Raw genomic sequence first — 22,700 nt, 5'->3', positions numbered from 1 at the left:
TTTGGCTGTATTTTTCTTTTATACCAAATATTTTTTCTGCTATTTATCAAGAGAATTCATAGATTCTTTTTACTTCACAGTGATTCTTGCACACAGTAGAACTAATTGCAATCAGGTACTGAAAACATGCCATCTCAGAAATTTTAGTTTTCAGTGAGTATATACAGTACCACCTTATATATTATTTTCTAAAAATTCTTTTTATTCAGTGTAAAATTGTTTATTCCATATTCAGTTTTTACAATCTTCTCTGATTTTCTAATGTATTCTCATCTCCAGGAGGAGGATGGAAAGATACTCTGCTGTTATTGTTTACTTCAGCATTACAATGTTCTATAAACCAGTAGTTGTTTACAGAGAATGAATGAAATACAAAGAAATTGTACAGGTGTATGTAGTGGGGAATGAGTTTAAAGTTAGCAAGGAAATCAAGGCAGCGGTCAAATTACCTTTGTCCAGGTGGCTAATTGTTTCTACAAAATCAGAATTTTGCAATCTTTTCCACTTCAGGAAACATTTGAGAACATTGGCAGGAACAATGACCAACTCTGATATTACGAGGTTTGGAAAGAATAGTTTTTTGGTTCATGCTAAGTCTTATAGACAAGGTCACATGATCTCTAAGTTGAAAAATACTGATATGATAAAAGAGGTCAAACCACACTATAGTTTTAGTTATGCCAAGGGAGTAGTATTCAGTCAAGACCTATATGAACTGCCTGACGAGGAATTGCTGGAAATGTGCGATGATAAAGTGTGGAAGATTTTCAAGGTTCCAAGATCAAGAATGATTATTTTCACTTTTAATAATGATCAAGTTCCTGATTATATATATATTGACAAGGAGAGATTTCGTGTTAGACCTTTTAAGCATAGACCACTCCAATGTTTCATGTGTTTTGGATATGGTCACTCGGCAAAGGTATGTACTAGGAACCAGCTATGTGCTGCCTGCTCCTTAAAAAAGCATGAAGGCGAATGTACTACCCCAGTATTATGTATAAATTGTAAGGGAAATCATAATGCAAGGCATAATGAATGTGAGTCATTTAAAAAAGAAGTGTTAGCCATAGAGAAAGCTCATGCTGAACATCTAAGTATTAGCCAGGCAAAAAGACTTTTGTTTCCAAGACCTCAATATAGTGAAGTAGTAAAAAGTGGAAAATCTAATATAAAAGATCTATCTAGAATACCAACTTCAAAGTCAAAGCTTCAGCTATCCCCTTCTGAGCTCGAAGTACATTCAGCATCTCCGCCTTCATCCAAGAAGGCCCCTTTGTCCCTCCCGATGGGCCTCCTCTGGGCTTCTGGGAGGTCTCTCGGGCTTCTAATGTAGAAGCCTCATAGGCAGCCTCGCTGCCTGATCTGGGTATGTCCCAGAATGACACCTTGATCAGTGCACCTCATAAGGCTCAGGTGCACGCTGCAGAGATGGTGCCTCTTAGAAATAAGAGACCCTGCACTCCATTATCATCTCCACCTATATCCCCACACCATAGTAGGGTTCCCAAGAGAGGAAATAGCAGGTCTCTTGAGGATCTGCCTAGTTCCTCTTTGAAACAAAGACCAAGACCAAGTCTTTCCAGACCAGCCCAATCCAAGTCCAAAAAACCAAAAAGTAAAAAAAAAAAAAAAAAAAAAAAAAAAAAAAAAAAAAAAAAAAAAAAAAAAATCTAATAGTAAATAATGGCTCTATGTCAGTGGAACATAAGAGGTTTCCATTCAAACAGAGAACAGGTCCGGGTCCTTTTCAAGGAGCATAATTTAGCTGCCCTTTGTTTGCAAGAGACTAAACTTGGTAATGTTTCTCCTAATTGTGGACAAAACTTTATTTTTCACAGATCTCCACCACCTGTAGGTGAACGTTCTCATGGTGGTACATGTATTATTGCGGGCCAAGTCATTACCACAAAAAGTTATCAAATTAGACTCCATACTGCAAGCTTGTGCAACACAGGTTTTCATCAATAAATGGGTCACTCTGTGCTCTCTTTATCTAGAACCTGGCCTAGAAACTCGATTGGTGGACAGAGCTGGCAATCCAAGACAATTAGAGGTTGAAGATTTGCAATCACTTTTAGACCAACTACCTCAACCTTTCATTCTGATGGGGGATTTTAACGCAAAACATACTTTGTGGGGGGAAGGTAGGTGTGATCACCGTGGTCTTATAATTGAAAGATTAATAGATTGCAATGATGTAGTTTTAATGAACGACGGTTCTCCTACAAGGTTTGATGTAGCCCATAACTCTTGTTCAGCAATTGATCTTACAATATGTTCGTCGTCATTACGATTAGACTATAAGTGGTCAGTGGATGAAAATCTCTATGGGAGCGACCACTATCCCATCCATCTTAAGTATGTACAAAATACACCCTCCCCATCTTTACCCAAGTGGAAGATAAAGGAGGCAGATTGGCAGCTGTATGAAAAATCTACCAAAGTCAATCGTAAGGCCAATGAATTTCCTTGCCCCTCAGCTGCCTACGAATATCTCGCTAGTATAATGATTGGAGGGGCAATGATGTCAATTCCTAAAACATCAGGGAAACCCCGTCGTCCACTGGTACCTTGGTGGAATAGTAAATGTGCCTTGAGTAGGAAAATTGCAAGAGCCAGTTACAAGCGATATCGAAGGCGTCCTGTCTTAGTTAATAGAATAATATACAAGAGAAACCTCGCCAAACAAAAGCAAGTCTTTAAAGAAGCAAGAAGGGAATCCTTCATCAAGTACATATCAGAATTAAAGTATAACTCGCCACTTTCTCTGGTTTGGGATAGAATCCGTAAATTACTAGGGAAATTTTCTCCTTCTCCTTTACCTATTTTGAAAATCAACTTGGTAGTTATATCGGATGCAAGAGAGGTGGCAGAGGCCTTTGCTCGGCACTTTTCAAGCATTTCAAGCCCCAGTCACTACTCCCCTGAATTTCGCAATATTAGAAACATGACTATAGTTAATCCGCCTGTTTGTTCAAATTCTGAGGCATATAACCTTCCATTTAGTATTGTCGAATTCGAATATGCCTTATCTTTGTCCTCTCCAACATCACCTGGAGAAGATGATATTATTTATGCAATGATTTCTCACTTACCTCTGGAGTCAAAAAAATTCTTTGTCGATGTTTTAAACGAATTCTGGTGCTCAGGGACTTCATATAAGTTGTGGAAAAACTCTGTTATAGTTCCTTCCTTTTTTAAACCCGGTAAGGACCCTAGTCATCCCAAAAGTTATAGGCCTATTGCTCTTACCAGCTGTGTCTTCAAGATTTATGAACGAATGGTGAATTTTCGTCTGATATGGTTATTAGAAACAAAGAACCTGTTGTCGAAGAGCCAATTTGGCTTTCGCAAGAATAGAAGTACATTGGATCCCTTATTATGTCTCACACGTGAGATTCAGAATGCTTTTGCAGTCCAAAATCAAACAATTGCCGTGTTCTTTGATCTGGAAAAAGCATTTGATACTACTTGGAGGGTTGGTATTTTAATGCAGCTGGTTGAATGGCGTATTGGTGGCAATATGTTTAATTTTGCCAAAGACTTCCTGTCTGACCGGTACCTTAAAGTTAGAATTGGTTCTACCTTCTCATCAGAGTATCTTCAGGAAGAAGGCATTCCACAAGGGAGTGTGCTTAGTCCAACCTTTTTTAATATTGCCATTAATGGTTTACTTGAACATCTCCCTGCTGGAGTAACTGGTCAAGCATTCGCGGATGATATTGTTATCGTCTGTAGTAGAGCTACTGCAGTTGAAGCTTGTACTAAAATTCAGTTTGCAATTAATGCTGCTACTTCCTGGGCTAATAGTAAAGGTTTCAAATTTTCTGCAGAAAAAACTAAAGCTATACGTTTTTGCAGAACACGAAGAAGGGAAGAGATTCCAACCTTGTTTTTAGAAGGTTCTATATTGCTTTATGAAGATAAAGTCAAATATTTAGGAATTATTTTTGACAAAAAATTGACTTTTGCTGAACATATAAATGAGACTGCAGTTAATGTTAAACAACGGTGCAATATTCTTAAAGTTGTTAGTAACCTGAATTTTGGAGCTGACCGTACTACTTTATTAAGAATTTATCAGGCCCTATGCTTGAGTAAGATTGATTATGGATCTCAGATTTATGGCTCGGCATGTAAGACCTTGTTAGGCAAGCTGGATGTAGTACACAATATGGCATTGCGTATTTGTACAGGTGCTTTTAAAACGTCTCCTGTGGAGAGCCTTTATGTAGATTCTGGTTTTCCTCCTCTCTTCATTCGGAGGGAGGAACAGGGTCTCCGATATTTGTCACGAGCACTAACCTCTCAGTCTAATCCAAATTTTAAGTATATAAAACATCCTGTTGACAGAGCACCAACAAACTAAACTACTTACCTAAGCCCCTTGAAGTTAGATTAAACATCAGTGCAAGAGAGGTAGGCCTTATTCCTCCACTGGTTATGGAAACAACATTTTCTAAATTCCCTCCATGGTGTAGGCCTGCTTTAGATATTTGCCAAATTAGCGACAACAAAAAGATCAGCTCAAGTGTTCAGCTTAAAAGTAGCTTCTTGGCCCATGTTTCTGAGCATAGTAACTCGATTGCTGTATATACAGATGGGTCAAAATCAGCAAATGGAGTTGGATGTTCTGTCATCATCGGTGAGAGAACAATTAAAAAAAGCCTCCCTATTAACTTCTCAATTTTTAATGCTGAGATTTATGCTATTTTTAGTGTTTTAAAATTTATTTTTAGTACAGGTAGCACTAGGGACTCATATATTATTTATTGTGATTCCCAAAGTACTCTATCTGCACTACAGAAGTTGATGCCATCTAATCAACTCATTCAAGAGGTGCAGGATTGGCTGGTCCTCCTGCATTCTCGAAAACACATCAGTGTGAAGTTTTGTTGGGTTCCCTCGCATGTGGGAATTCGTGGTAATGAGCTGGCTGATACAGCCGCTAAGCAGGCAGCTTCCTCCCGGGCTTCCCACTCTGTGAGGGTTCCCTGTGAAGATTTTAAACTTTTTATTAAATCATTTTGTAGGACTAGTGGCAGAATCACTGGTCCAACTTACATAACAATTTAAAGCTGAAATCGATCAGACCTTCTGTTCATCCCTGGTCACCTTCTGTTGGGATGGATAGAAGATCTAGTATAGTTTTAACACGCCTGCGTATAGGGCATACATTTTTCACACACAGGTATCTTTTAACTAGTGGAGCAGAGAGGCAGGTTCCTCAATGCTCCAATTGTAATGTTGGCATTACAGTGAGGCATATATTTGTTGACTGTCCTCTTTATTTTAATCATAGACGTCGGTTTGGTTTCACCAACAAACCTTTGTCAGATATTTTAGGAGAGGGTGCTCCCACAGAGGAGATTTTTAAATTTCTTAAGGAAATCCATTTGTTTTATGATATTTAATTGAGTATTTTAATTTGAATTTGATTTAATTATATAAGTGTATCTTTTATTAGTAAATATATCCCGTTGATATATATGCGCTGAATGGCCTTTGGCTCCGGCGTGTGGCAAATGGCCACAAATTTTATAAATTCAATTCCAGGAGGAGATGGAAAGATACTCTGCTGTTATTGTTTACTTCAGCATTACAATGTTCTATAAACCAGTAGTTGTTTACAGAGAATGAATGAAATACAAAGTTGTACAGGTGTATGTAGTGGGGAATGAGTTTAAAGTTAGCAGAAATCAAGGCAGGTCAAATTACTTTGTTCAGTTGCTATGATGATCCACATTAACCGTTTGGCCTTGAAACAGAGAAAAATTCCCAAACATTCAGGAAATTTCACAACTTGGTGATAGCACATGTCATCGCTGATATCATCAAACTTTGCAGCCCAAATGATGTCATTTTTATGATTTGTCTTCCTGACTGTGTAAATGAAGAATTCATCTAATGGCAACATGGAGAAAGTCATCTTTAAGAAATGAACCACAAAACCATGCACAGTCTTCTCTGTTGCTGGGTGATGGGCTTGCTGATAACATGAAATGGCTTGATACCAGATTTTTTCAACTCACGATATACAGCTCTATAACTTCTTTTCTTTCCCCTTTTTGTTTCTAGTTCAAGCACCAATTTATGTAAAGACTCTTGGTCTACCCACTGCCTCAGCTATGATGTCTTTTGACTCCTGAGAAAGGACTTCAGACCTTCCAAGATTCTCACTCTTTTTGTGATGGCAATCATATGGATTTTGGTTCCAGTTTCTTTTAACAAAGGATTCATCTCTTTTTAATGTATTTAGCTATCCAGGAACGTGAAATGAAGGATGCGCCAGCATCCCTGGACTCTCTGAAGGTTATAGCCCAGATTCGGTCAGTCCATCTGATTTCCTTCCAGTCGTTAGCCATGGCTGTATCTAACTCCGTCACTCAGTCTGAAAATACAAGAAATGTAAAATGAAAAATAGCTTAATAAAAACTTAAGATAATGTACTTGGAGATAGGCTATAGCAGAAAACTTCATAACTTTCCATTTGTTCTGTGGAGGAGGGGGGCGGCTCTAATTTCGAAACACCTGGTATAATATTCTGAAAGTTGTATCCTTTTCTGTCAGACATGTTACTTAATTAATATGAAGGGTATTTTGATTACCGTGAAGCTATAGTATAATGGGGTGGCTGAACAGATGCATATCTGTGTCTTTTATACAATACGTATATGCAAAATTATTATATAATACAATATTAAGTTTTTATTGCAGGTGCTTCAGTTTGCCATCATATTTATTACCTCCTTCAATATTCTTGTTACAACTAAAATTCTTCCAGTTGGGTAACAAAACTTTCATTGCGATGGAAGAATAGGAAAAAGAAAGAATAACATTCAACCTTAGTCATGGTACTACAGTGGTTTTTACACAGCTAACTTGAGGTAGAGGGAGGTAGCGTTTATGTTTTTTAGTAATAATGAATGAATGATTTTAAGTTATCGTGCGTCGTGGTATTGTTGAAGAGAGAAGAGGCCGTAAAATCTTTACTATAATATGTAAGTAAAAGCAGTACCAATTCACATAATAAATAAAATGTTATTTCCCAATAAATTGAACGTAATGATTAAATGTGAAAACAATCAAATGCAATGCAGAAAAAAGGAAAAAAAAAAGTCTTAATTGAGCCAGTGCTCTCTAGTTGAACCAAGGTTTAGACTATAGAGAATAAGGTCTTGTCATGTGCAGCTTAAACCAAGGTCTAAAGAATCTCTTTAGACCTTGGCTTAAACTGGGGTACAAGATTAAACGGCTTGGTGCGTGACGTCACAATAACCGCAGTCAGGCCCCTTAACCTATAGCAATGCTGCCTTTACTTTCTCTCTTTTTATAATTCTAAATACTCTAAGCTATTCGACAATTAAATTAATAGTCAGATGTAGGTTATTCATTCTATGTTAAGAAGAATAATCATAAGAGAGACCATTAGAACATTTTCGCCAAATAACATGAAATAACATAGCCTCCTGTTGGAGACTCAAATGCTGCCTCCAGTAAGTAGTTATCTGTGACCTGGAGTCTTCAATGCTGCCTCCACTTAGTTGTTATCTGTGACCTGGAGACTCCAATGCTGCCTCCAGTAAGTAGTTATCCATATTCCTGGAGACTCCAATGCTGCCTCCAGTAAGTAGTTATCTGTGACCTGGAGACTCCAATGCTGTCTCCACTAAGTAGTTATCTGTGACCTGGAGACTCCAATGCGCCTCCAACTACGTATTATCTAACATACTGAGACGTCCCCAATGCTGGCCTCCAATTAAGTAGTTATCTGGACCTGGAAGACTCCAATGCTGCCTCCACCTAAGTAGGTTACTGGTGACCTGGAGACTTCAATGCCCAGGCCTCCACTTAAGTAGTTATCTGTGACCTGGAAGACTCCAATTGCTGCTCCACGTAAGTAGTTATCTGTGTCCTGGAGACTTCAATGCAGCCTCCACTAAGTAGTTTATCTGTGACCTGGAGACTTCAATGCAGCCATTCCCACTAAGTAAGTTATCTTGTGTCCGCGGAGACTCCAATCCTGCCTCACCTAAATAGTTTTATCTGTTCGCTGGAAGACTTCAATTGCAGCCTCCAAAGTAGGTTTATCTGTGACCTGGAAGACTTTCAATGCAGCCTCCACTAAGTAAGTTTAGTTCTGGTGCCCTTGGGACTGACTTCAATGCTGCCTTCAGTAAGTAGTTATCTGTGTCCTGGAGACTCCAATGCTGTCTCCACTAAGTAGTTATCTACATTCCTGGAGACTTCAATGCTGAATCCAGTAAGTAGTTACCTACATCCCTGGAGACTTCAATGCCGTCTCCACTAAGTAGTTATCTGTGTTCTAGAGACTTCAATGCTCCCTCCACTAAGTAGTTATTTGTGACCTGGAGACTTCAATGCTTCCTCCAGTAAGTAGTTATCTGTGACCTGGAGACTGCAATGCTGCCTCCAGTAAGTAGTTATCTACATCCTTGGAGACTTCAATGCTGCCTCCACTAAGTAGTTATCCATATCCCTGGAGACTTCAATGCTGCCTCCAGCAAGTAGATATCCATATTTCTGGAGAATTGAATGCTGCCTCTAGTCAGTAGTTATCTGTGTTCCTGGAGACTACAATGCTGTCTCTAGTAAGTAGTTATCTGTGACCTGGAGACTCCAATGCTGTCTCCAGTAAGTAGTTATCCATATTCCTGGAGACCTCAATGTTTCTCTCCTGTAAGTAGCTATCTACATTAATGGAGACCTCAATGCCACTCTCTAATAAGTAGTTATCCATATTCCGGGAGACTTCAATGCTACCTCCAGTAAGCAGTTATCCATATTCCAGGAGACTTCAATGCTTATCTCCAGTAAATAGTTATCCATATTCCTGGAGACTTCAATGCCTCTTTTCTGTAAGTAATTATCTACATTCATTGAGACTTCAATGCTTCTCTCCAGTAAGTAGTTATCCATATTCATGGAGACTTCAATGCTGCCTCCAGTAAGTAGCTATCAACATTCCTGGAGGCTTCAATGGTTCTCTCCAGTAAGTAGTGATCTATATTCCTCAAGACTTCAATGCTTCTCTTCAGTAAGTAGTTATCGATATTCATGGAGACTTCAATGCTGCCTCCAGAAAGTACATAGTTATCAATATTCATGGAGACTTCAATGCCACTCCCTAGTAAGTAGTTATCCATGTTCCTGCATATCTTCCTCTTTCCATTGATGCATTGTTTCATAAACTGGCCCACCTCAAAGTTTACCCAGCTTAATTAGCAGCTTATTGATATATTTACCTGTCTAATAAGGGTTAAGTAGTTATCTATATACCTGGAGACTTCAATGCAGAACAGTGTTTAGTCTCTGTTAAAACACATCAAATATATTGTGGCTTCAGATTAAATCATCAAGGACATAGAACCCTAGACTAAGTTAATGAGTCATTCAATGAATGTCCTGCTCAACATGTAGGCCTAGGCCAAGGTCAGAAGAATCTGGCCTTTTAGTATTGAAACCAATGACATACATTATATAAATTGTGGCCTCGGCCTAAATTTTCGAGGCCTGAAGACAAAGAGACTATGTCAGTTTCAGTCATGGTATTCTGATATCAGACATAGGCCTAGGCTAAGGTCAGAAGAATACAGCCCTGTGGTCTCTACACCACTTTCAGTGCAGTGTGTGTATGTAAAACGTCTTTCACTTCTCATATGTAGGTTTGGTTGGCGTTGACCTGCTTAAGATGTTCATGATTGACAGGAAAAGCACCAAAAGAAGGAACAAAAAGTTTGTGCATCCTGTTGTTTTACTTTCAAAAACACTTTCATCTCATGATTATATCCTGAGCTGTCCGAAAGCTTTATCTGCATCTTACAAACATATATAATAGGTTGTAACGGATTTCATTGCTTCGAAAGAAAAATTAAGCTTGGTGAAATCAAATTTACTCAGAAAATTAAATAACAGGTTAATCATTTGTAGAAGCCTTTTGGCTACCACGTCAAGGGCAACACTAAATTCTGTTAGACCTAAGTACTGCTGCTTTCTAATCATGAGGAGAATGAATGAGTTAGGTGCTATGACCAAACCAAAACCCCCTCCCAAAAAATCAAGAACAAAAAGCAAGATATTAGAATATCAAGGGTTGACCTTTAAGCAAAGGCAAAGAGAATTTATTAGACTGTAGTTCCTGAGCTTTGTAAAAGAGGGGAAAGAACGGTCATGTGACCATTGAAATTTTGGGATTACTGATTTTTCCACACCATATCTCGTCACGAGTGACCTGGGAGGTTGCAGGGCTACCTGAGGATGGAAGGAGGGTGGGACTGGAGGATAGGTAAGGGACGGCGGAGCGGGGCGGGTGGCGGCTGGAGAATCAGTAATGGTGGTGGGGGAGCCGTTGGTTAAACGGACTCTCATTAAATTTGATCCTAACGATAAGGAAAGCAAAAATAGACACTGATGCTCTAATCAGGGAAGGGTCAGGATAATACAAAGCTGCAGTTACTGGAATCAGGAACAATGCTTTTTAAACATGAAAAAGTATGAATAAATTATTCATATTTTTTCATGTTTGGATGTAGCCAAATGAACTACGTGTTCCCTTCAAGATTAGTTTGGTGCTCATTTTCACAAACAAAAAACTAATCAAATTCAGATTCAATTAGAATTTTATTAAAAATAAAAATAGAATTAATGCACAAGGACGCAAAATTAGCAAAATGTATCTTGAATTCATTGAACTGACAAATCCACGGGATCATAAATAGTCAACAAAGTCGAGACTGAAGCGACAAGAAATCCAGTCACGAATCCCACGAGACAAAAGACGTGAAATGAAAACTCATATCGACTGCAAACTATTCCTTTTTATTCACTCTTGGGTTGGTATATAAGGACCATCAGGGTGGTTAAGGTGTGTTGTTACTCGGATGACTCGAGTTAAATACCGGCCAGGGAAATTTCCATATAGGCTACTCTGGTGAGAAGTGGCTCGAATAAAAAAACAAGTATGAGTGACAACACACTGGATACATTAGTTCCTTTATACGTCTGGTGGTCTATACTTTTCCCCCAAAGCCTTCCATATCGTAACCTGTCAATGGCTATCATAGTTGCCTTTATGAAATTATATTTATAGGTCTTGGTATTTGCGGTTTATAATTTCATTACTTTATAAATAGATGGATTGTGTAAATCCAAAGCGTATTTCCATTCAAATAACTTTCTGAAATTGACACCTAATAATGGTCTATATAACAAAAGTAGGATCCCAGAAAGCGCCTGCACAGCCACACCTGAATGGAACAAAGGTTGACGATTATGGTTAATAAGGACTGAATATGATTTTTACCATTGCTATTTTTATTGCTCTGTTACTATACTATTTTTCTATTTGTTTAACATCGACTCAGTTCACTGGTAATGTGAACTATTATTCGTATATCATTAACATATTGTCTACAGTAGTGATTAGAAAATTTGAACATGTCATCAATAGCTCGACCATTCACATCCGTCGTTGCAAGACAAACAGGCTTCATTCCTGTGTTACCAGACCAGTATCATGAAACAGAAGGGGACGGGGTTAAGAAACACTTTGAGGCAACTGTACCATCCGGCAATATGAATCCATGGTCAAGAAAATTATTTCTAAAAAGCTTAACTAGATGTAGACCATTCGCAAACACGTATAGTATTTGCTGTTGTCCATTGGGTTAATAAAGGACCTTCCTCGTGGTAGCCTTGGGCGAGGTTGAGTTGACGTCACGCTCTCGACCTGGCAGAAGCTTATTTTGGGTCAGCGCTGACAAGACCTCCTATACTCTTTGTACCTTGAGTTGAACAATACTAATAAAATAGTAAATGAAAGAACAAAGCCTTTCACAATAAAACTTAGCACAAATGATTAACAAAATCATTCGTCATTGCGGTGATACACAGCTAATTTGATGTAGAGGGAGGTAGCGTTTATATTTTTTAGGAATAATGAATGAAGGATTTTTTAGTTATCGTGCGTCGTGGTATTGTTGATTAGAGAAGAAGAGGCAGTAAAATCTTTACTATATAATATGTACGTAAAAATTTATATTTAACACAATGATAAAACATGAAAACAAATGCAACACGGTAAAAAAAAACGCTTGCTCGAGTCAGTGTTCGGAGAGAGAGAGAGAGAGAGAGAGAGAGAGAGAGGAGAGAGAGAGAGAGAGAGGAAGAACGGCTCTGCTTACCATGGACTTATAAGCTGATCTGGGATGATTAATCCCCCTTTTCTTTCACTTACACTCGATCTGTCCAAATCACTTTTATTTTTGTTACGGCAAAATACCAATCTAGTGATAATTGCTTTTTACGATATTTTTACTACTGTAAAAGTAACCCGGCTCTGTAATAAACAAACTGACGCCGCTTTCAGCTTCTGCATGCCTTCGATTGTTTTGTGAAGTGTGGACAAAGAGGCAGGTAGTAGTGTACTGACTTCATTACGTTGTTTGTTGTTGTTTAAGATTAAGCTGGCCTTGTGCCAGCACGGGCTCTTGCTCCTAGAGCAGCCCGTATGTCATATTAGTTTGAGATGTGAGATGCTTAGGATAAGCAACTTTATTGGTGATACATGAATGATGTGGTGAAGGTGATTTAATATTGAATGAAGGATTTGATGGGCAAGGTTGAAACCCTTTAAACCCTAAGGTACCCTTCAGTCGTAGGGAAAGCTAGATAGTAGTAAGTGTTGGCTAGTAGGAGGTTTGAGTTGTAGGCACAGTTAGCTAGTAAGGTAGCTCGTGAAATTCTGAGACATATTCCTTTTTCCGGTCCGGTTTCTTCAAGGTGTGTGTTGTCTGGTGAGTGTGGTGGAGGGATAGTGATGAATGTGAGGGGAGGGGTGATGAAGGAGGCAAGAGCTGAATGAGGATGTCTTTTAAAGAGGTTTATATTTTTAGGATGGGGTAGTGGTCATGATTGTTGGCACCATGTGCTGTCCGTCAGGGTAGTGTTCTGTTCCTACCTTGGTGGTGGGTAGGAACATAGGAAACCTGCTAATTCATGGGTGTTTGCTAGAATGTGCTTTGTGATTTGAGTGGTTGTGCGTTCATTTCCTATCTACCTATCTCTTAGTTGCTCCGTTTCTGGACAGTCTAAGAGGTAGTGTTCTAGAGGTTCTTCTGGAATTCTTTCGCAGTACTTACATGGCTTGGGATCGAATACTATCTTTTGCCAAGTGCATTGGTATCCAAGCCTTAGACAATGAATTATGACTGCTAGCGCTCTTGACATATCTTTGGGAATGTCATGTGGTTGCGGACTGGTGGTGTCTACATACCACTTTGCCGTGTTAGAGCCTCCAAAGACCGCTCTCCTGACTTTGCTTTCTTCTTGTACTTGACAGTATGCTGCGGCTTTGCTTTTATGTTGAGTCAGTGAGTGGCTGATTTTAATACTCATGTTGTTGATGTGTAACCCACTCTTTGCTAGGGAGTCTGCTTCCTCATTTCCTTGGATTCCTATGTGACTTGGAATCCAGTTGAGAGTTATCTGTCTGTTTCTGGTTTGGTGGATGTTGGTAATTGCCCATATACTTGTCAGGAGTTTGATATTTTCTTTTGCCTTGCCTTTTGTGATGGCTTGTATTGCTCCTTTCGAGTCGGTGTGGATAGTTGTGTTTCCTAGTTTGTGTTGCGAGTCTTCTAGCTCTTTAGCGATTGCTATCAGCTCAGTCTGTAGAGTGGAGGCATTGTCTGAGAGCCTCCAGCTTCCTTTTAGTGATGTTGAGTAGACTCCTGCGGCTGCCGCAGGAATGCTGAGGTCTACTGATCCATCTGTAAAGTATTCATTTGTGGCTGTTGTTTTCCTTATTGAATCTTGTGCTGCTTGTTTCAGCTGTTGAATGGTGCATGCTTCCTTGCTTGCCGGGAGGACTGTGTAGTTGATATTGAAGAGTTCTGGTTTCCAGGATGCTGGTTCTACATACTCAGTGAGAGTAGAGTCTTCTCTGATGTCAGCAGCATGCTTTTGCATGCCTACTCTTCTCATTGTTTCTAAAAGGTTGCCAGCGTATGTCTTGGGTGGGTCTAGTTCTTCATGGAGATCAATGCACTTTTTTATCTCTCTTTTTAGTGGACAGTTCCTTTCATTTTTTAAGGTTTTTAGCAGGATGGATGTGTATCTCTGGTCTATTCTGCATGTCAGAGACTGTAGTTTTGTTTCATGTCTCAGAATGCATAAGTTATTCCACATTGGAGCACCTGTGATGAGTCGCAGGGCATTGTTTTGAATTACTTCAAGGCTCTTTTGCTCTGTGCTTGTGAGACTGGTGAGAACAGGTGCGGCATACTCAACCGTTCTAAGGGCGTGATATACTGCTCCCTGTTGTAGAGAGGTGATCCTTCTCATGGCATTTTGTCTGCATTCGACTTTTTGCTTGAGTATTTCAAGTTCTTTGCGTGGGGAGAGTTGCTTGTTTATGTTTCCTTGATTCTTGTGTTATAGTACCAGCTGTCCTTGTGGGGGGTTTGGTTAGCGGTAAAAGTTTTATTAGGCATGGAGATGTTTGCTGCATTATGCAGGCTACTCACAAAGTCCTCCTGAAGCGTGTTCATGTTTTGGGCCGGAGTTTGGAGGTACTGTGTTGCCCACACAGTCATATGGTTTTCAAATGTGGGCCAGTTTGCCAGGTCTGGTCTCCATCCTGCTGGCGGGGGTGGTGGAGGGGGAATTTTTGTTATTTTCATGCTGGTTTCAGTTGCAAAGTGATCGCTGGTTAGTATTGGGTGCACTTTCCATGCGCATTCTTCCATCAGGTTTTGGGATACGAAGCTCAGGTCTAGTCTGCCTCCTCGGAGGTGAGTAGCTTCGTTTGTGTCATTTAGCAGTGCTACTTCAGGAAATTCTTCCAAAAGCAGATGTATGTGTCTGCCTGCTGCATTTGTATGTTGTTTGGATCGTAAGCATGGATGATGAGCATTAAAGTCTCCTGCAAAGAATGTGTTTTCTCTGGAGGCAGCACTGAAGAGGTTCTCTCCTTCAAGGATTTTGCCATGGCCTTTGTATATGTTGTGAATGACTAGTGAGGTATTTTCTAGTCTTATCTGGATGCTTAGCGTTTCAATGCCTTGCCCACAGTCTATGTTTCTTATTTTCTCTGATGGAGTTGTTGCTTTCACCAGGGTGATTAAACCTCTGTTTTCATTTGTGTGTGGGGTTTTGTATACTGTGAATCCCTGAAATGAGAATTTGTTGGTTTCTTTAACAAGAGTTTCCTGTAGGAGGACAATGTCATGTTTTTCTACAAGCACCTGTGATTGCAGCGTGGCGTATTTTGAGTTGGCACTGTTTATGTTCCATTGAAGGATTTTTAGGGTTGTGTGTGTGCTTTTTTCATCGTTTGGGGTGTTGTTTGGGTTTTGATTGTTTTGCTCTACTTTAGTTTATCAATGATACTAGTGTTTTCCTGAGATCTGGTGTAAAGTTTTGCTCTGGGAGTAAGTGGCGGAGAACTTGTGTTACTACAGATGCTATTTCTCTCCTGAGTTCTTTGCGTGTGAGGATGTAATTGTGACTGTTGATGGGGGGCTCTGTTTATGTTCCATTGAAGGATTTTTAGGGTTGTGTGTGTGCTGTTTTCGTCGTTTGGGGTGTTGTTTGGGTTTTGATTGTTTTGCTCCATTTTAGTTTATCAATGATACTAGTGTTTTGCTCTGGGAGTAAGTGGCGGAGAACTTGTGTTACTACAGTGACTGTTGATGGGGGGCTCTGGGGCACTGCCCCGACTACCAGTACAGGTGCTACTCTCATGTACGGGGTGGGAGGAAGAGGGCATGGTGTGATGATTGGGTGGGGTGGGGAGGAGTGGCTGTTTTGGTGTGGAGTAAGGTAGGGAGGAAGTCGCCTTGGCGTCTGTGACGGGCATGTTTGTCTGTGTGTATAGTGTGCCATTTGTGAGTCTGGGGTCTCGGCTGACATGGGGGGTCATTGGGGTTGCTTGCTGTTTCTGAATAGGTGGCTGGTGGTGTGGGGTTTTTTGTGATTGTGGTGGTCCTGTTTTGTGTGTGTGCTGGTGGTGTTGGGGTTTTTGTGATTGTGATTGTGGTGGTTCTGGTTTGTGTGTGTGTTGTTGGGTTGATTGCTGCCATTGTTTGGCGAGATCTCTTTGGGGTTCATGCTGTCTGGTATGGTAGGTGGTTGTGATTGTGATGTGTATTGTGTGTGATTTGGTTGTGCTGTGGTCGGTTGGGGGGGGGGGGAGATCCTTTCATCTTCCAGATCCTTTTAAGTCTCTCCATGCAGCCTTTGTACCATGCATGGTGTCCTTTGTGGCAGTTGGGGCATCTGGCTGTTGTTGCTTCTTTCCTTTTGTGCCTATCGATGCAGTCCCTTGTTGGGTGCTTCCCACTGCATACGCCACATATAGGTTTGGCTGTGCACTCATGTTGGTGATGGCCAAATCTTTGGCATTTGAAACATCTTAAGGGTTCGGGTGTGAAAACTTCTGTGTAGTATTTGCCCCATGTTGGGATGTCTACAACAGGGGGCCTTTTACCTTGGAAAGTAACAAGGACCTTCTTAGAAGGTTCTTTTGCCTTGTTTAGGCATCTTTCTGCATGTAACACTCCTGGGAGCTTCTTGATAGGGTCCACTGGAAAGGATGTCGGGTATCCACATATTATGCCTTTTTCAGTTTTCTGTGTGGGGTCTAGGTACTGGAAGTTTTTGTCGTTTTTGAGGATGTCTGCTGATTCCTGGTTTTTGGGTGAGATTATGAATTGTCTTCTGTTGCTAGGTTTGGCAGTTATTTGTATGGCGGGTTGTTTGTTTTCAAGTTCTTTTATTGCTGTATATGTCGTCTGATCGGGAGTGGGGATTACTTTAAATTTGTGTAGTGGAGGGAATTCAGTTAAGGATTGTGTGTGTATTTGTGTGTTGTCTTGTGATATTGCAGGAGGTTGTGTGTATGTGGTGTTTGGTGTCTTTCTCATTTTCCTTAGTTTCTTTCTGTTGTGGGCTACCTGGTATTCATCGTCATCGTTTCCTTGTGTTGTGTTGTGTTCATCAGAGCTGTCCAGGGTTGGGAATGGTTGGAGGGGTTGTTTATTTGTCTGTGAGGGGTTGTCATCTAGAGAGTATTCTTGGGGAGAGTGAAGTCTTGGTCTCTGTATTTTTGGAGAGTTGTCGTCAGGGGTGCTGCCGGTTGATCTGGTCCGTCTTCTAGTCATTGTCATTGGTGTCTTGGAGGTTGACGGTTTGGTGGGAGATGATGAGGGTGAGGATGCCATGTCTTTATATTTCAAGTAGAGAGAGATGGTCTGTGGGGTGTGGTTATATGTGTGTGACTGTTGCCTGAAGGGCTTGGTTATCAATTAGAATGAGTTCTGGCTTATGGAAGGCGCCAGCCTACGTTTTCCCTATGCTACTTGCAATGTAGTATTGCAACAGTAGAACGTTTTGCCTCTTGAGCCTTGCTTCTATTGGAGTTTTGAAGACCACAATGGCTACCAAATGTTCCACAAGAGAGACGGTGTTAGTGAGAGAAGGTTATTTTTTAGAGAAAAAGAGGAGTGAAATTAGTCTTGAAATTACTTATAAAACAGTGAGAGAGCTCTCTCAAGTCTTATTATTCCTTGCTTAGCGCACCGACTATAAAGTCAGCAGGGCTAAAATGCAGGGAGAGTATCCAGCAAAATGATTGGCTAGTGGCCGAGAAGCACAAGCTTGAAATCCTGCAAAGAAGCTTGTAGGTTTTAGTCCTGGCTTCTCATTGGTCGGCGGCTGCAGGTGGGAGGAGTCTGGGCGGAGCTGGAATGTAGGTGGAGTCTGCAAGCTGTATGAGCGGAGAAGTTACTGCAACGAATGCCGAGCAGCAACTGACTTTATTACAGGTAAGGGAAATTCAAATATACAGCATGCGGGCGGAAATGTATTATCCGACCCGCGAGAGAGTAAAAGTGGGTCGGCGAGACCCGATTTGTGTTTCTTGCGAGACATATAACATAAAATATAAAAGTACATAAAATATGATATTGGCGGAAAGCCCGCTGAACGCTCTCGAGGAGGGAAGTAAGAACAACGCGATTGTTGAATTATATACAGAGAAAATTGCGATAAGGTGTTGTCCTTACAAATACTCCCCCCTAAGACAATAATTAGGGCGTAATTGTTGAATGATTTCTTAGTATTTCTGATCGTTACTCGCGGAAGCGAGCGGGCTGGCGGAGGCGGCCTTGGGTGCACAAGACCAGCTGCTGTGGTAGATCCTCGGAATCCTCGGTGGGTTCGACCATCTTCCGAGGGCTGCCGTGGCTACGACTGGGTGGTTTGGCGATTGATGGAGCCGCTTCTTTCCGAGGAAGAGTGAGGCGCCCTATGGAATCCGCGTCGGCGTACTCTTCGTCCATAAGGAAAGCTGGTTTCAGTCGGTCGATCATGACCCAGTCCTCAAGACCATTTATGGATATGAAGTACGCCTTGTCGGTGTGTCGGAGGACGCGGAAGGGGCCTCGGTAGGGTCTCGTTAGTGGCAGGCAATAGGCGTCGTCCCTGATGAAGACGTGTTTGCAGGACGATAGGGTCTTTGGGAGGAAGTGTTTGGTTCTGTCAGAGAAGGTTTTGATGCAGGGCGTGAATTTTCCGGCGGATTCCCGAAGTCTGGTGAGGGAGACGTCGGTGTCATCAGCATTGGTTGGGAAGAACTCGCCTGGGACTGTCAATGATTCCCCGTATACCTTCTCCGTAGGTGATGCTTCGCCGTTCGCCCAAGGGGCGGTCCTGAGGCCGAGGAGGACCCACGGTAGTTGGCTCTTCCAATCCTCGCCGGTGCAGCGTGCCATTAGGGAAGCCTTGAGCGATCGGTGGACCCTCTCCACCATGCCATTAGCCGCCGGGTTGTAGGAGGTGGTGGCGTGTAGCAATGTCCCCATTAGGTAGTCCAGGGCGGTCCACAACTCCGACAGGAAAACAGGTCCGCGGTCCGTCGTGATCTCATTTGGCACTCCGAATAATCGACTGATCCAGCTGGTGAGAAGGGCTTCGGAGCACGCTTTGGTGGTTGCCTCCGACATTGGCGTCGCCTCAGGCCATCTGGTGGAGCGATCGATTATCATCAGGAGGTATCTGGCGCCTTCTGACGGGGCAGGGGACCCATGATGTCTATGTGAATGTGGCCAAATCTTCGTTTCGGCTGCGGTAATTCCCCCACGCCTGAGTCTGTGTGCCGACTTACTTTACTTGTTTGGTAAGGAACGCAGGTCCTGGCCCACTCAAGGGAGTCCTTCCGAATTCTGTGCCAGATGAACTTCTCCGTTAGGAGGCGCATTGTCATCCAGCCCGAGGGGTGCGAGAGTCCATGTATGACGTCGAATATGTCTCTCCTTCGGGAGGCTGGAATCAGCGTGCGTGGGTGACCCGTGCTGATGTCGCAGAGGAGCGTCGTGCCCGCGGGTCCGAAGGGCACGTCCTCCCACTTGAGGGCGGTGATAGCTGTGTGATACGCGGCAGTGTCCAGGTCGGCAGCCTGTTCTCGGGCGAGGTCTTCGTAGTCGATCCCAAGGTGCATGGCGTTGATTTCTATCCTCGAAAGGGCGTCCGCCACGGGGTTCTTCTTGCTGGGAACGTACTGGATGGTGCAGCCGAACTCAGCGATGGCTGCCAGGTGCCTCTGTTGTCTTGCTGACCAGGCGTCGCCCGCCTTGGTGAAGGCGTGCACCAATGGGCAGTGGTCTGTCCTCGAGGAGGTAGCGGAAGTGGTGCACTGCTTGGTACACCGTCAGGAGCTCGCAGTCGTATGTGCTGTATCTCGTCTCGGCGGGTGACAGTTTTTTACTGTAGAAGGTGAACGGCTGGGGCCCACCCTGGACCATCTGCTTGAGGACAGCCCCGCAAGCAATGCTGCTGGCGTCAGTGGTGAGGCGTTAAGGGCGCAGTAGAGACGTCGTCTTCCTCTTCTCCCTTCTCTGCGGCTAGGCAAACAGAGGATCGGGGAGCGGCGAGCCTTGCAGCCTTGCTCAACAGCGTCAGCTTTTTTGCTTTCTCCAATAGTTCGTCGTCGTGGAGGGTATATGCGTCCGTTAGCTGTCCTCGGATGTCTGGCTCGAGTTGCCGCAGGAATATTTCGCGGCTCAGGCAGATTTCCTTCTTCTTCCCATCGGGACCTACTTTGGGCAGGCGAACAAGGCCCATCACCGTGTCCCAGGCATCCTGTGGGTCGGCGCCTCGCATCAGGTTTGTAACTAGGTCGAGGGCGCGGGCCACTTTCTCAGCGATGGGTGTGGAGTAGGCTGTCACGAGTCTTGTTTTTATTTCATCGAACGTGACAGGTTCGGTCTGTGCTCGACTGGTCAGCCAGGGAGTTATTCGGTCGAATACCTCTGTCAGGAGGGCTGCCGTGACGAGGTCAGCCTGCAGTACCTTGTCCGTGAGTCCCGCGACCCGGAATTGCCCTTCAGCTCGGATGAACCAGGCTGTTGGGTTCATTGTTGTGAAGGGGGGCAATTTGACAGCTTGAGCGGCAGCTGTGTGCGAGACTGTCGTTGAGGCAGGGGAGGCCTGGGTCTCTCGCACGGAACTGTCTGCATCCATTGTCCTTTCTCACAAAACGGTCGACAGGTTCGTAAATGGCGGGCCAAAACCGTTTGAGGAACGCCTGAACACACCTTGGGAAGGTATGCCTTATTTAGTCCGTTAGAGGCGTTGGTTTTTTCTATGGTAGGAGCTTTCAGAGATCTATACTGAGGCACAGTGTGAGTCCGCTAAAGATCTCTGAAGTCCCTTAATGGCTGAGCCAAAACCGCTTGGGTCATCGTCACTACGGGGTCACCAGTTGTGAGGTGTGGACAAAGAGGCAGGTAGTAGTGTACTGACTTTATTACAGGTAAGGGAAATTCAAATATACAGTATGCGGGCGGAAATGTGGTATCCGACCCACGAGAGAGTAAAAGTGGGTCGGCGAGACCCGATTTGTGTTTCTTGCGAGACATATAACATAAAATATAAAAGTACATAAAATATGATATTACAAGATATATACATTGGCGGAAAGCCCGCTGAACGCTCTCGAGGAGGGAAGTAAGAACCAAGCGATTGTTGAATTATATACAGAGAAAATTGCGATAAGGCGTTGTCCTTACAGTTTGTTTAAACGGCTTCCTTGTGAAAAGATTTTTATTTCTCTTTCCTTTTCTTGCATTTTGACTTATTACTTATTTGTTTGTAAAATCCTCATGATTGTTTTAAAAGTCTGCCGTTTGCCAACAGTAAGTTGATGTATTGTGGCATAATTAATCTATTTCGTGCACTTAAGAACCAAGTGTAAACACGCTGATTACTCTCTCTCTCTCTCTCTCTCTCTCTCTCTCTCTCTCTCTCTTTCGGACACAATCGGACACACACACACTATCGATTCCTTTAATTATCTTTGTACCTAATATGAATAGAATGTATTTTGTTATCAACCTTTGCATACTGCAATCAATTCGGTTTGCTCAATAGGGTTCCCGTCTCTCGTCCCTCCATCCCCCAGCTGGCCGGCGCCATTTTTACCAAATAGTTCGTAAATCGTACACAGAAAAAATAAAATTTAGAAAATTTTACTTCATATAATGTACTGTTTCATTACTTTACACACTTGATTTAACTTTTGAACACGTTGATAATAGAAAAAACGTGAAAAGGGGGACTTTTTGTGTTGGCTGGAACGAATTATCTGATTCCCTTTATTTCTTATGGGGATATTTGTTTCATATTTCGAACAAATCGTACTTCGAACAGCCTTCTGGAACGGATTAAGTTCGAAATACGAGGTACCACTGTATTTGGTAGCTCGTCATTGTCCCTCTGTTAACTCTACTCTGATGTTGTTTTCTTGGTACACATTGTCAAAGTAGTTGTGACTCCATGTGTGAGGGTGATTGCAACTATCTCAGAACGTTTTTGAGCCACTTTCCTGTTATAACTCCATGCATTCATGATGTATTTTACTGCCTTTTTCCCTCTTATGTTGTGTAATTGCTGGGAGTTGTCTAGTTACACCAATAAATTACTGTGATTTGTTTCATTACAACCCCAATATGGTAGTCATGTCAATGTATAATACTGCAGGCCACATCTAAATTTAGTCTGTCAGACAGAAGGTTAGCTGGTTGGCACCAAGAGCATACTTCCCATTTGCTGTGCGTACATCCCTTAATTTTTATCCATAATTACCTAATATTAACAATTTCGATAGTGAATTTTGACTTAATAATATTATCTGTTCTACTCACTTTTTCAGCATATTGATGATTGTTACAAAAGTAGTTTTGTATTTTTCATGTTTTAGCAGTAGTATTCCAAATTTATGTAGTTGTGATTTGCTGTTGGTGTGAAATACGTTTCATTTTAAAAAATTATCTGTGATAATTCTTTGTGCACTAAGTATTTATTACCTTTGTCCCACTGCTCTTATTAATGTTTTGAAGGTAAAGTCATCCTTTCATTTTTACAACCTTTCATGGTAGAGTAGAAACTTTTGCACCCTTTTGCAGTTGCTGGCCATCTTTTGCTTGCTTTAGTAGTGTCGTTCATTAAGCATACCGTTCAACTCTGATTTCACCTGCTCAGTGCTTCTCTGCATGTAGATGAAATTCAAGGCAACTTGGTCTGTCGGTTCTGCTTTGAAAGGGTACTGTTGCAACTACAGGTATTTGCAAATGTAATGTTCAGAGCAATAGTGGTTTAGGCATCATCATGACATAGGT

The 22,700-nt window shown here is 42.0% G+C and overlaps 1 protein-coding gene across 1 annotated transcript; it reads right to left on the bottom strand.

Moving 5' to 3' along the window:
- Window positions 1-18,155: 18,155 nt before the first annotated feature.
- On the bottom strand, window positions 18,156-19,028 carry LOC135212200 (uncharacterized). Its single transcript, XM_064245673.1, has one exon. It carries the CDS (start codon window positions 19,026-19,028, stop codon window positions 18,156-18,158), a length of 873 nt encoding a protein of 290 aa, XP_064101743.1.
- Between the last annotated feature and the right edge of the window lie 3,672 nt (window positions 19,029-22,700).

Source organism: Macrobrachium nipponense, chromosome 11 (assembly GCF_015104395.2).
Source record: "Macrobrachium nipponense isolate FS-2020 chromosome 11, ASM1510439v2, whole genome shotgun sequence".
Taxonomy (NCBI): Eukaryota; Metazoa; Arthropoda; class Malacostraca; order Decapoda; family Palaemonidae; genus Macrobrachium; species Macrobrachium nipponense.
The sequence above is the reverse complement of the archived record's forward strand: the minus strand, read 5'-3'. Positions and strand labels throughout refer to the sequence as shown.

What these genes read in the sequence shown, in the direction of transcription:
- LOC135212200 (XM_064245673.1), bottom strand. Translation starts at nt 19,028, where the DNA reads ATGTCGGAGGCAACCACCAAAGCGTGCTCCGAAGCCCTTCTCACCAGC.